Raw genomic sequence first — 14,384 nt, forward strand, 5'->3', positions numbered from 1 at the left:
GCAGAACAAAGGAAGAGCTGATTTAAAGCAAAGACTGAAAGAAAGTAAAACAGGTCTTGGTGAAAAACAAATAGGACAAGAGACTCCATCTGTGTCCCCATAATTAGGGGGTTATATGAAATACAGCAAGCAGATTTTTCTCCCTTTGAAAATATTGAGGACTAGGAAAAGGAAAAAGGTGGAACTGTAGGAGGAAGACAGAAGGGATTAGGAAAAAAGGCTGCGATCTAAAGGAGTCAAATTTGCTGGAAGGAAGGCAGGCTAAGAGCTCAGCATAGCAAAGACTGGGGTTCAGGAATGATAATGGAGGGGAATGGTGGAATAAAACTTGATAAGTGTAAGAGATCAAGATGTGTAACCCAAACTTAATCTTTTTCTTTTATCAGGAGATGCTGTCCATGCTGGGAGATCAGAGCAACAGCTACAACAATGAAGAATTCCCTGATCTAACTATGTTTCCTCCCTTTTCAGAATAGAACTATTGGGGTGAGGATAAGGGGTGGGGGAGAAAAATCACTGTTTGTTTTTAAAAAGCAAATGTTTCTGTAAACAGAATAAAAGTTCCTCTCCCTTCCCTTCCCTCACCCCTGACGTGTACCCCCCTTCCCTTCTGGCTGTTCCCCTACTCTGTTGCCTCTCTGAGGTAACATTTATAGAAGAAATGGAATGAATCTCCAAGGCTTTTAGGACTCTGAAAATTTGAGGCTGGGTGAAGTTAAAACACCTTTTCCTATGTCTCCTGACTTGAAGTTGTGTAGTGATGATTTGTGCTAAGATTGAGAGGCAGGTTAGAAGAATCTGACATCCACTGTTTGCCTTGGATAGTATGACTTGTTTTTGAAAAGAAATTCTGAAGAGAGTGGAGGAGAGGAGAAATGTCCTCATATTTGAGGACCATGAAACATGGTAGGTATATATGGGGCTTTAGCAAGCGAGCATGTGAGCAACCCCTCTGGAAAGAAACGTAAGTGAGAGAGAGAGAGAGAGAGAGAGTGTGTGTGTGTGTGTGTGTGTGTGTGTGTGCGCTTCTGTATTTCACTCTCCCTATTAGGGAATTATGCAAAATTTGTCCCAGATTTTATCTTTGTCTTTCTGTGTACTTTTCAAAGAGTCCTAAGGAGTTAAATCTTCCAGGTATTTTTCACTTACTATTGCAGCCAAAGAATATTTAAATAAATGTCTTTGCTGCGCTTGCGTCCATGCCCAGCCAATATACAACTGTAAAGCAAATATAGAAAGTCGGCTGCTGATATGGTTGTCTCTCATCAAACACATTCAGTGATAAAGGTGGGTTACTCCTGCTTTTGGTGCTCTCACCTGATCTGGAAGATCTGCAAACTTTACCAAAATAGGCTGGCAAGATAAACACTTTCTGAAACCCAAGACTTGGCCATAAAGATAATGCTGCATTTTTCTGTCAGAATCACATATGATGTGTGTTCTGTGGAGGATATTTCTGCATGGAAACTCAACTTCTTGGATTAGCCGTCCCAGTGAAAATCCTCACTGTTGGAGTATAAACCAAATACAAAGCCCTCTTGCAAAGTAGCCTCTTTTATCCCGTACTCAAAATACCCAGTTTAGCAAAAAACAGATTGAAGTCTCTGGCCCTAGAGGTTTTTCTCTTTGCTCCCTCCAATCGTGAGATTGGGTTTTGCTTTAGAGTGCAAGTATAATAATTTCGTGTGATAGATGGAGCCTGGACACCTATCTCAACAGGGTCATTGGTAATTAACAATAGCCATATAAATGCAGATACAGGTTACTACCATCACCCTTTACCTTCCTCAGGTAACAGTCATAGATATCAACTTTTTTTGTTTTTTCTTTTTTTTTAATTGGCTTTGGCCAGTAGCTAAAGTGCAAGACTGAATTAATGAGATATTCATTAAATGTAGTCATAGGGGACTGAGGAGCAGAGATGGCCTTGGAGAGGCCAAAGGAATGTCCGTTTGCTGGGTTTCCCTCCCTTTTGTCTCCAGTCTGGTGCCAGGTAGTGGAGTAAAAAAGGAGACAGTTTATTTTTTTATTCTATGTGCACACTTACAGTATACATATATATTTATATCACAATTTACGAAACCAAAAAGTTGAGTTTCCAGTGGAACCCTTGTTTTTAAATAATCGACTGTTTTTAAATGTGATCAGGACTATAATATTGTACAGTTATTATAGGGCTTTTGGGGAAGGGGAGGATAGGGAGAAGATGCTCTGGGGGTTTTGTTTTTGCTTTTCCTTCAGGGTTTTATTTTTGATTGTTTTGTTTTCTTGTTGGCCATTTCTGTATTGCTGGCATCTGTGCTAAGCCTTACAGTGGCAAAAATAATGACATGTAGCAAAGATTTTCAAACAAAATATTTTTTCCTTTTGTAAAATTTCTTGTGTTGTGTGATCTTAATTGCGGCTTTATCATTCCTTTCCAGTTCATAAACAACAATCACCCACAACTAGAGGAATCTGTTGCTTAAGCTCCAGACATACAGACATAAGGCACACTGTGTCTTTAATTCCAGGAATCAGAAATCATAGGGTTCTGATCACACTGTACTTCTCCCCCTCATTTGTCCTCCTGATCCTGACACATTCTGAGTAACGTCAGCAGGGACGCTCTGACCATGAGGTGGGGGTTTTGGGGTGGGCGTTGCCCAGGTTCTTGGGAGAGAGGGGAAGAGTTGGAACTTGAAACCACTAAGGCACATCTGGATGTCTTCCCCCAGTATGTCCTCTTCTGGATTAAAAGGAGTGAAATTTAAACTGTTCAAGTCTGGACCTGGTTTCCCTCTAGGAGACTTATGTTGGTTCATTAGCAACTTTTGTGTGTGTGTGTGTGTGAGAGAGAGACAGAGTCTCACTCTGTTGTCCAGGTTGGAGTGCAATGCTGCAATCTTGGGTCGCTGCAACATATGCCCCCTGGGTTCAAGCAATTCTCCTGCCTTGCCTTCCCAAGTAGCTGGGACTACAGGTGTGTGCCACCATGCCCAGCTAATTTTTGTATCTTTTTTAGTAGAGACAGGGTTTCACTATATGTGGGCCAGGCTGGTCTCGAACTCCTGACCTCAGGTGGTCCGCCTGCTTTGGCCTCCCAAAGTGCTGGGATTACAGGCATGAGCCACTGTGCCTAGCCCATTAGCAGCTCTTAAAATCCAGAGGCATATGCCTGTATTCTTGCGAGTTTATGCATGGAATCCAGCTGGAAACAGTCTATTACAGATCCCATTTATTATCCTTTCTATTCCAAGGAGCCTTTTTTCCTCCTTCCCCACATGTGTTTATGGAAGAAAATGAAGTTTGGGGTGTGGTTTGAGGACTGAGCTGGATTCTTATGATCTGTCACATGCCTGGATGTGGAAAAGCATTTGGAGAAGCTCATGTGACTTGTCTTAGCTTGGTGATTTTAATAATTGAAACATGTTTATCGGGTGTCCCACCACCTGAGAGTTTTAGCAACAGAATCACATGTGAGTCCATCAGAACTTACGGCATTGATTCAAGTGCTGTCATAAATATCCAGGACTGCTGTTTTGATTACCTTTAGAGACAATTTCATCTGGACTTTCTGGGCATATCTCCTTCAGCAAAACCACATTAGGCCGGGAAAGCTACTCTGCCTGGAAGTAATAACAACTTTCAACCAACAAGCTTATATAAATACAAAGAATTCTGGAGCCTATGGCTTCCATTATTCTTTTCTAGCCTTTTGTTTTCATTATCTCATCCCAGAGGTGAGGGTCAGACACAAATTTGAAAATAAGTTTCAATGTTGGAGAGGTAAATCAATAGGAAAGGGGTAGGAAAAGTTGTAATCCCCCAATATTGTAATAAAGATGCTGAAGAAGAAGGATGGGAGAGACGAGGGCTGTGTCCTCTCTTTTACTCACCAATAGAGAAAGAAGGTAAGCTCCTACTTGAGTCAGTAGATACTGAGGTCTTGTTATTTGCCACCAAAGACAGTCTTGTGAGACTTAATACCTAGCAACTCTATTCTGGCACATATGCTGCACAGACACAGAAACTATACATCCACTGCCTTCTTCCCTCCTCCCTACCCTCCCTTCTCTCAGCATTTCTATCCCTCCCTCTTCCTCTTACCCAAATTTTCCAGCCGACCACTGGAGCTGACTTCCGCAATCCTGATGGAATAAATCTAGCACTCCTGATCATCTGCCCACACTTTGCTGCCAAAACGAAGCCAGACAACAGATTTCCATCAGCAGGTAACATTTGCAACTTCTTAGATCTTTTAGCTCTTCATTCCTGTCAATTCTTTAAGAGTATTAGGGATATAATGACTTGAGGATCAAAATAAACTTTTAGCCTCTGCAGATGAAAACAGAGATGCCCTTCTTAGGTTATTTCCTGACTAAACAAAATCTGCCTTGAAATCTGTAGGATTCTTTGTATGATTTGTATATATATATATATGTATATATATATACACACACACATACATGGTTGTTAGTGAAAGCAAAAGATATAGGGAATCATTTGCCCATCTTTCAAGAGTGGCCTTTCTGAAGCATTTTCGACTTTAGCCAACAAGGATCAAAAGGGTTAACTCAATTGTGAGGAGGAGGAGGGTGGTACAGGGAGGTGGTAGCTCAGTACTTCCTGTTCTCTGAGACATCTCAAAGACCTCAACACTCTAGCTATTAAATGTCCTACTGGACATTTTGGCAGTTTGCAAAAATTACACGTAAATGGACTATAAGCAATTGTGTAAGCCATATGACATGAGGCAGGCTGCAAATTGTTCTTAAAATGGAGGATTTGTAATTGAAGCCAATGCAAGAAATGAGGGAAGCTAGCTAAACTTATGAAAAGCTGTGAATTTAATCATCATAGAACATTGCTTTTCAGTCTGAAAATTATTCCAGCAAACTGGAGCTGAGGTTTCTTGTCCTGTGCGGCAGCCACAGTGGTTTTCTGTTGTTGGGGGAGGGGGAAACCTTGCCCACAGCATCTGGTTAAGATTAGGGCAATTTCCTGCCTAAGAAGGGAGGGGAGAGGGAAAGGAGGAAGAAATGCATAAGGAGACTGAGGAGATAGAAAATTTCTCAGAAAACATTGTCATATTTTCCCTTTTGGCAAGATCTGGGAAAGTACTAGAATTTAGGCAAGAAAGAGAACAGTGCCTTGAAGAAATGGTCAGGAAGCAAAACTTAGTTGGAAATCTCTCCTTTGTGTATTCTGAACCCCAGTACCACTTTGCCCTTTGTCTCCAAGCCTGCTAGGGACTATGGAGGAAACAGGCACTGAGCCCATTCTGATTTTCCAGTTTCCCATTTCTGGTTGTGTACGTGTGTGTGTGCGTGCGCGTGCGTGTGTGTGTGAGAGAGAGAGGCAGAGTCAGAGAGTGTGTGTGTTGGCTAAATCTCCCGAGAGAGAGAAAGACAGAGAGAGAGAGAGTGGGGGGGGGGGGAATGGCCTAAATCTCCCTAGCTCAAAGTCCTTGGAACCAGATGTACCAGCACCCTATCTAAACACAGGCCCCTCCTAACTATCATTGTTTTATCATGTGAAAGTCACCCTCCATTCTGTGTCTACCTTCCTTTTCCTCATAAAGCCTAGTTTTCCTGTTTCCCTGCCAAATGGAAGAGTTTTCCCTAATTATACTCTTCCTCAGAATGTGGGGGCTCAAGGTTCTGCTGCTACCCATGGTGAGCTTTGCTCTGTATCCTGAGGAGATACTGGACACCCACTGGGAGCTATGGAAGAAGACCCACAGGAAGCAATATACCAGCAAGGTGCCTGGGGTCCTGGAGGGGGCATGGCAGGAGGGCTGAGACAAGAGCTCTCCCATCTTAGCTTCACTCCCTTCTCCAATCCAAGTATTTTATTCCAAGCTAATCAGTCCCTCTTCCCTAACTCATGTTAACATGAGGTATTCATTCCTATGGTTCAAATCATCCTCTGTCAAATTGTTTCCTTCCTTTGCTTTATAACTGCCTTACGTTTCTCTTGGGAAGACTTCTAAGATTAATCTATTCATCTATAGGCAATTTTTCTGTGAATCTCTCTAGAGGTTTATGTTGTATTAATTTGACGTGTTTGCATATTCTCTCTTCTTGCAGGCTCTTAATAATTCCATGGTTAGTTTCCCAACTAAACTGTAAACTTTTTATGGTTGAGTTTCCTTTATTCTCCTAAAAACCTTACAGTATTACATACGTAACTGTACAGACTCTATACAAGTACTGACTATGCTTTGTTTAGGTGGATGAAATCTCTCGGCGTTTAATTTGGGAAAAAAACCTGAAGTATATTTCCATCCATAACCTTGAGGCTTCTCTTGGTGTCCATACATACGAACTGGCTATGAACCACTTGGGGGACATGGTGAGTACAGCTTCAGCTCCTGTCTCCCCTATACCGTCTGCTTTACTTCCCTGCTGATGCCTGGCCTCTTTCTTCTTTGTCTCAGACCAGTGAAGAGGTGGTTCAGAAGATGACTGGACTCAAAGTACCCACCTCTTATTCCCGCAGTAATGACACCCTTTATATCCCAGACTGGGAAGGTAGAGCCCCAGACTCTGTTGACTATCGAAAGAAAGGATATGTTACTCCGGTCAAAAATCAGGTACACTCCTTTCTTCTGGGTGTACATATGTAACCTGGCATGAACTTTTCCTTTTTCTGCTGCTTTGTTCTTGAGGTGAAAGGGCACCAGGAAGAGAGGGCAAGGAATTAAGGTACATCTCCCCATGCTAAGAGAATACAGCTTGTTCTGTTATTTAACCTCATTTGTTTTTGCACATTTGGGTTGTTTCTGGGTTTTCTTTTTTCTTTGAGACAGAGTCTCACTCTGTCATCCAGGGTGGTGTGCAGTGGCGCAACCTTGGCTCACTGTAACCTTCACCTCCCGGGTTCAAGCAATTCTCCTGTCTCAGCCTCCCGAGTAGCTGAGAATTACAGGCACGTACCACTACACCTGGCTAATTTTTCTATTTTTATAGAGTTGGGGTTTCACCATGTTGGCCAGGCTGCTCTTGAACTCCTGACCTCACGTGATCCACCTACCTCGGTCTCGCAAAGTGCGGGAATTACAGGTGTGAGCCACTGAGGTCTGGTTTTTATTACAGACAGTTTTGCAGTAAGCGCCTTTGTACATACATTTTTGTGCACATGTACAAATATTTATGCAAAATAAGTCCTAAAATCAGAATTGCTAGGCCACAAGGAATCCTTTCCAAAAACAAAAGAAAACAAAACTTTTTTTTTTTTTTTTTTTAAGACAGAGTCTCTCTCTGTCACCCAGGCTGGAGTCCAGTGGTGTGATCATGACTCACTGCAGCCTCAGCCTCTCAGGCTCAAATGATTTTCCCACTTCAGCCTTTCTAGTAGCTGGGACTACAGGCACATGCTACCACACCTCGTTAATTTTTTAAATAGTTTTTTTTGTAGAGACAGGGTTTTGCCATGCTGCTCAGGCTGGTCTCAAACTCCTGGGCTCAAGCAATCTGCCCGCCTCGGCTTCCCAAAGTGCTAGGATTATAGACCTAGGATTATAGCACATGGTGAGCCACCATGCCTGGCCCAAAAAAGTTTTTACAATCTTACATTCTTATTAGCATGAGAATGTCAGTTTTTTCACAACCTTAACAACACAGGATTGTATCAGCAAGATAAACAATTGATTTAACGTTAATTTAACAAACACTTTTTGACCCCCAGAACCTACCAGCTGCAATGTTAGGCAGCAGAGATTCAAGATGACTAAGACACAATCTATGTCCTTAGGAAATCCTCATTCTTAAAAAATAGAACAGGAGCCGGGCGCGGTGGCTCAAGCCTGTAATCCCAGCACTTTGGGAGGCCAAGGCGGGTGGATCACGAGGTCAAGAGATGGAGACCATCCTGGTCAACATGGTGAAACCCCGTCTCTACTAAAAAAATACAAAAAATTAGCTGGGCATGGTGGCACGTGCCTGTAATCCCAGCTACTAAGGAGGCTGAGGCAGGAGAATTGCCTGAACCCAGGAGGCGGAGGTTGCGGTGAGCCGAGGTCGTGCCATTGCACTCCAGCCTGGGTAACAAGAGCGAAACTCCGTCTCAAAAAAAAAAAAAAAAAAAAAAAAAAAAATAGAACAGGAAAGAAAGAAAAATCTATAATCTAGATGTACCAACAATAATAGCTAATACTTTTTGGGATTTTATTAGGTGTCAGAAACTTCTTAACTGTTTACATGAGTTAAATATTTTAATCCTCCTGACAGTATTTTATACATAGGGAAACTGAGACATAGGCAAGTTTAGTAAGTTACCCAGGGTAACACAGCTATTAGGTGGCAAAGTCAGGGTTAAAACCCAGGACAACTGCCTCCAAAGCTGATATTGTGCTCTGCTTTACTGTAGCTAATAGTAAAAATGGTAGCAAAAATCAATAGCAGTAGAACAATCCAACAGTTGTTAAAGGGAGTAGGAGGACTCACCTCAAAAGCAACATTTGTGCTGAAATATTTAGAACACATGGAATTTCTTCAGGCAGTTAGAGAGAAGATACAGGAAATGCGAACAGCAAAGATTGATAGAGTTTCTCTGTATGCCTCTCAGGGTCAGTGTGGTTCCTGTTGGGCTTTCAGCTCTGTGGGTGCCCTGGAGGGCCAACTCAAGAAGAAAACTGGCAAACTCCTAAATCTGAGTCCCCAGAACCTAGTGGATTGTGTGTCTGAGAATGATGGTTGCGGAGGGGGCTACATGACCAATGCCTTCCAGTATGTGCAGAAGAACCGGGGTATTGACTCTGAAGATGCCTACCCGTATGTGGGACAGGTGAGATTGCTCCACACAGTTACACAGCTCTGTCAGCTTCTCCTTCCCCAGCATGATAGTTTGTCATGGAAACAATTCCAGAAATACTGTTTTCTGTTACCCTATCCTGCTTTCTTGATGAAATAATTTCCCACAGAAAGCCAAGAAGATTTCCACAATCTGGGGGAATTTAGGGAGCTTAAGCTACTATGGCTATTTGCTTCTCTGCCATGGAGAGAAAACAGAGGCTAGGCTACCTACCCCAAAGGCTTCCGAGCAGGGCTCTATAACCCTCTGCCCAGTTCCCCACTCCCACAACAAACCCACAAACCCACCATGCTATTTTCGCAAATTGTGTGGCTTTATTTTATATGATCTCGGTGTGAGTTTTCAGAACATTTAAGCAAAGTATGTAAGTTTATATGCTCACATGTATAAAATGAGAGAAAAAACAAGTTGCTTCATACTATAGATAAGGGATTAACTCAGTTCCTTCTGCATGATCCTTTAGTCACAGGAAGGAAATCGTATCTGTAAGGTAGGCAATCTGAGGGTTTTTTAATACACATGGGGCTGGGACTGATAGATAAAATAATGGAGGACCTTTGCAACAGAAACCTCTGGAACAGGGATAGGAAGTTTGAGAATAAAAATGATGGCTACTGTGTTCTAAGCCATGTCCTTAGTGCATTTTTTCTTTTTCTTTTTTTCATTTAATCTCATATCAACTCTGTAAGGTAGACTTATCTTCAACGTATAGGTGAGGAAATGGACACTTAAGGAGATAAAACAGTATAATTCATACCACTAGTACATAGCGAAGGCAAGATGTATCTACCAGGTATGTTTACCTTCTGCAAACATTCCTAGGCATGTCTCCTATGCACATGTGCAAGAATTTCTTACTAGGATATAATGCTTTGGAACAGAATTGTCTAGGTCTTAGGGTGTATCTATTTTCAACTTTACTACACAATGTCAAATTGTTTGCCAAAGTATTTGGAAAAATGTATACTCCACCTGCAATGTATAAGAAATCCCATAGAATCACCTTTTTATTAGTATGTTTACCTGGCCATTTGCATTTCTTCTGCAATGAATTGACTGTTTTTATCTTTTGCTCATTGTTTTTGTTTTCATTTATTTATTTATTTATTTTCTTGGCTCTTTGAGAAAACCTTTAATTTATTTTATTTTATTTTATTTTATTTTTGAGACAGTGTCTCATTCTGTCACCAGGCACCAGGCTGGAGTGCAGTGGTGCGATCTTGGCTCACTGCAACCTCTGCCTCCTGGGTTCAAGCAATTCTCCTGCCTCAGCCTCCGGAGTAGCTGGGACTACAGGCATGCCCCACCTTTTACCCATTTTTAATTGGGGTTTTTTTTTTTCCTCTTTCTTTCTTAAAAGTTTTTTTAAAATATTTGATGCTGGGTACGGTGGCTCATGCCTGTAATCCCAGGACATTGGGAGGCTGAGGCTGGTGCATCACGAGGTCAGGAGATCGAGACCATCCTGACCAACATGGTGAAACCCCATCTCTACTAAAAATACAAAAATTAGTTGGGTGTCTGGTGGAACATGCCTGTAATCCCAACTACTCAGGAGGCTGAGGGAGGAGAATCGCTTGAACCAGGGAGTTGGAGGGTGCAGTGAGCCAAGATTGCACCACTGCACTCCAGCCTGGCAACAGAGTGAGACTCCGTCTCAAAAAAAAAATTGGGTATCAATATTATGTATGTTAAAAGTTGAGGATTGTCTTTTCATTCTCTTTATGATGTCTTTCAATCTAGAAAAGGTAATTTTAATATAATAAAATGATTAATTTTCCTTTGCAATTTTTGCCTTTAGCAATGTGTTTTATTCATTTGTGAATGAAGGAAGGTAAGAAAAAATAAAATTTAGAAAAGAAGAGCTCTGGCCAGGTGCAGTGGCTCACACCTATAATCCTAGTACTTTGGGAGGCTGAGGCAGGTGGATCACTTGAGGCCAGGAATTTGAGACTAGCTGGGCCAACATGGTGAAACCCATCTCTACCAAATATAAAAAAATTAGCCTGGTGTGATGGTACATGCCTGTAATCTCAGCTACTTGGCAGGCTGAGGCAGTAGAATTGCTTGAACCCAGGAGGCAGAGGTTGCGATGGGCCAAGATCACGCCATTGCACTCCAGCCCGGGTGACAGAGGGACACTCTGTGTCAAAAAATAAAAAAAAATTCAAAAGAAGAGATCTGATAGGGCAGTAGCCAGATAACATTTTAAAGGGATGGTATTATAAGTTTGTTCCAGTTATAATTCAGGTTATTCTGGCTTTAAAGTATCATCACATAAAATCTTTCTGAGTCAATTTCCAAGATATTCTGTTTCACTTGTAATTCTGTGTAATTTTTGGCACCAGGAGGGATCGGAGGTTTGGAGCACATGGTAGAAACAAAGATATCTTGAAAAATTATCAAGGCAGTAGACCACTGTAATCTTAAACTAGCACATCAAATGCTGCTATTGCTGTTAACATTTAGATAATGTTAGATAATTTATTTTTTCGAGGATATCTCACTATCTTGCACAGGCTAGAGTGGAGTGGCTATTCACAGCACGATCATAGTACATTAAAGCATCAAACTCCTGGGCACAAACAATCCTCCTGCCTCAGCCTCCCGAGTAGTAGACAATATATTCTTGTAGATGTAACCTTAGGGTTCTGAAGGGGTAATCTGTAGGAAAATGAATTGCTGAAAATATACCACCTTGACATGGGCTATTATTAGATTCCATAATTGTGGCTTGCCAACGAAACATTGGTAACTACCTGTAAAATATAGTGTTGGAAGTCATAGGCTAAATTGCTAAGTTCTTCAATCTATTTGTGTCATGTTATAGCTTTCATATTCTGTCTTTGATGAGAGCACATGGATCATACCAGTTCCTCTGATACAGATGCAGAGGGCCCAGTCTTCCCTCTAGCTAAGCCTTGGCCTTGGCCTTGGCCTCCTACCCACACAGCAGCTGGTTCCTTCCTGCCCCCTGAGGCTCATACATACTATATGGCCAGTAGCTGGTTTATGCTTTTTAAAAAAATCTTATTTCTGAAATCTTTCTGTACTGTTTTACAGGTTTTCCTCCCACATTTATGTCTTTAAACCACCTGTAGTTGATTTTTATGTGTGGTAGAAGGCGGGAATACTCTTTTCATATTCTTTTTTATGAGGAAGAACAGATTCTCTCTAGAAACCCTAGACTGCTGGCTCTATTAGTTCACTGGCATCACTCAAAATATTGGTTGAGTTTCTCACTCACTGACTCATTGCCTATTGCTTTGTGCTAGTCCTGTTACAATCTTGTTTCTTCCAGGAGGAGAGTTGTATGTATAACCCAACAGGCAAGGCAGCTAAATGCAGAGGGTACAGAGAGATCCCCGAGGGGAATGAGAAAGCTCTGAAGAGGGCAGTGGCCCGAGTGGGGCCTATCTCTGTGGCCATTGATGCAAGCCTGACCTCCTTCCAGTTTTACAGCAAAGGTAAGAAGCTGTTCCCGGCTGGGTGCAATGATGCATGCCTGTAATCCCAGCACTTTGAGAGGCCAAGGCAGGTGGATCACCTGAGGTCAGGAGTTGGAGACTGGCCTGGCCAACATAGTGAAACCTCGTCTCCACTAAAAATAAGAAATAAAAAAATAAAAAGTTAGCCAGGCGTGGTGGCACATGCCTGTAGTCCCAGCTATTCAGGAGGCTGAGGCAGAAGAATCACTTGAACCCAGGAGGTAGAGGTTACAGTGAGCTGAGATTATGCCACCACACTCTGGCCTGGGTGACAGAGCAAGACTCCATAAAAAAAAGAAAAAAAAAGGAAGCTGTTTCTATAGAGCACTGTCTTTTATGATACAGGCTTGATGGCTTCTTGAAGGACCTTGGGTGTTTTCACTACTTAGTTTTTGTATTCAGATGGAGGCGGCCAGAGAGAAATTAACAACTGCTACAGTATGGAGCTGATCTCTGTGGGAAACCCTCCCGACCTGGATGGAATTCTACAGAGAGTCTCCCAGACTGGGGGATCCCACAGGGTGACCCTTGGATTGCATAGAGCCTCACGCTGCTAGTTTGTATTCTAGGTGTGTATTATGATGAAAGCTGCAATAGCAACAATCTGAACCATGCAGTTTTGGCAGTGGGATATGGAATCCAGAAGGGAAACAAGCATTGGATAATTAAAAACAGGTAATGATGGGATCACTACTTACGTCATTCAGTCACCCTTTTAACACTCAACCTCACCTCCAGCTTCCCTATATTCCTTTCTGTCTCCCAAATCAAGAAAAAAATTATCTTCGGCTTCTGACTTCTGTCTTCTCAGTCAGAGGCTCTTAACTCTGAGTCTGATATTTAATGGCCAGTGTGTTAGTCCACTTTGCATTGCTATAGAAGAATACCCAAGACTGGCTAATTGATAAAGAACTGAGGTTTGTTTGGCTGTACAAGCATGGCACTAGTATCTGCTCAGCTTCTGATGGGTCCTCGAAGCTTTTACTCATGGCAGAAGGCAAAAGAAGCAAGCATGTCACGTAGTGAGAGAGGGCGCAAGAGAGAGAGGGAAGTACCAGACTCTTTAAAGAACCAGTTCTCACATGAACTAATAGAGTGAGAACTCATCATCACCAAGGCAATGGCACCAAGCCATTCATGAGGAATCCACTCCCATAGCCCAAACACCTCACACTAGGCCCCACCTCCAACATTGGGGATCACATTTCAGCATGAGACTGGGAAGAGACACACATCCAAACCATATCAGCCAGACAATAGTGCTCAGCGTATGTGCTGGGCAGATGCTCCCTGTGTGCAAGGTGCTTAGTCACATATACAAACCAATGAGCAGATGACGCCTTCAGTGAGCTCAGAGCCCAGTAATACAGACCTGGCTGGCTGGGTGGCTCACACCTGCAATCCCAGCACTTTGGGAGGCCAAGGTGGGCAGATTACGAGGTCAGGAGTTTGGTTGGTCAACCATCCTGACCAACATGGTGAGACCCATCTCTACTAAAAATACAAAAATTAGCTGGGTGGAGTGGTGCACACCTGTAATCACAGATCCTCAGGAGGTTGAGGCAGGAGAAATGCCTGAATGTGTGAGAATCACCTGGCCCACACTTTACTACTTCTGTTGTTCATTTCACACCCCTCCACTGGCATCCTCTTCCTACGGAGCAAAATTCTACTCAGCCTTTTGGCTCAGCTCAAGTGCCACCTCTTATATCAAGCCTCTGAGATTCTCCTGATCAGAATCTTTCCCTCCTCTGATAGGCGGAGGTTGCAGTGAGCTGAGATCTCATCACTGCACTCCAGCCTGGGGACAGAGTCAGACTCCATCTCAAAAAACAAACAAACAAAAAACCTAGCTAATCATGAGACAAAGCAGTACAAAGAACCAGCAGGAGCTTTGGAATTACATATTTTTACTTTCTTTTGCCTCTAATGTGATCAGTTTCTCAGGGCAGTTTCCATTAGCAGTCTGTCTTTAACAGTAGGGGAACAGTGTAAAGGTTTAATATTCCTTTGAACGGTTGTTTTCCTTCCAGATACACTTAGGATACATGGATATAAGAACTTGCTGGGATTTCCAACTCTCTAGAATCCCCTCCCACA

At 42.4% G+C, this 14,384-nt stretch overlaps 2 protein-coding genes across 11 annotated transcripts in view; both read left to right on the top strand.

The window, feature by feature from the left end:
• Positions 1-2,754, top strand: part of ARNT (aryl hydrocarbon receptor nuclear translocator) — a 67,399-nt gene extending 64,645 nt beyond the window's left edge. For 8 of the 10 annotated variants that reach the window (XM_032267453.1, XM_032267451.1, XM_032267452.1 and 5 more), the window contains one exon: positions 387-2,754. In XM_032267453.1, the coding sequence (XP_032123344.1) occupies positions 387-476 (90 nt within the window). In that variant the 3' untranslated portion in view covers positions 477-2,754. The remainder of the gene's footprint in view (positions 1-386) is intronic. The other 2 variants (XM_032267457.1, XM_032267456.1) reach the window with 1 other exon arrangement.
• Positions 2,755-3,271: 517 nt separating this feature from the next.
• The window catches only part of CTSK (cathepsin K), a 13,296-nt gene continuing 2,183 nt past the window's right edge, over positions 3,272-14,384 (top strand). Inside the window, exons 1-7 of the mRNA XM_032267461.1 lie at positions 3,272-4,214; positions 5,624-5,744; positions 6,214-6,336; positions 6,422-6,577; positions 8,551-8,769; positions 12,098-12,263; positions 12,854-12,959. Coding sequence (XP_032123352.1) covers positions 5,625-5,744; positions 6,214-6,336; positions 6,422-6,577; positions 8,551-8,769; positions 12,098-12,263; positions 12,854-12,959 — 890 coding nt within the window. The 5' untranslated portion in view covers positions 3,272-4,214; position 5,624. The remainder of the gene's footprint in view (positions 4,215-5,623; positions 5,745-6,213; positions 6,337-6,421; positions 6,578-8,550; positions 8,770-12,097; positions 12,264-12,853; positions 12,960-14,384) is intronic.

Source organism: Sapajus apella, unplaced genomic scaffold (assembly GCF_009761245.1).
Source record: "Sapajus apella isolate SASKATOON/1434 unplaced genomic scaffold, GSC_monkey_1.0 scaffold169, whole genome shotgun sequence".
NCBI lineage: Eukaryota > Metazoa > Chordata > Mammalia > Primates > Cebidae > Sapajus > Sapajus apella.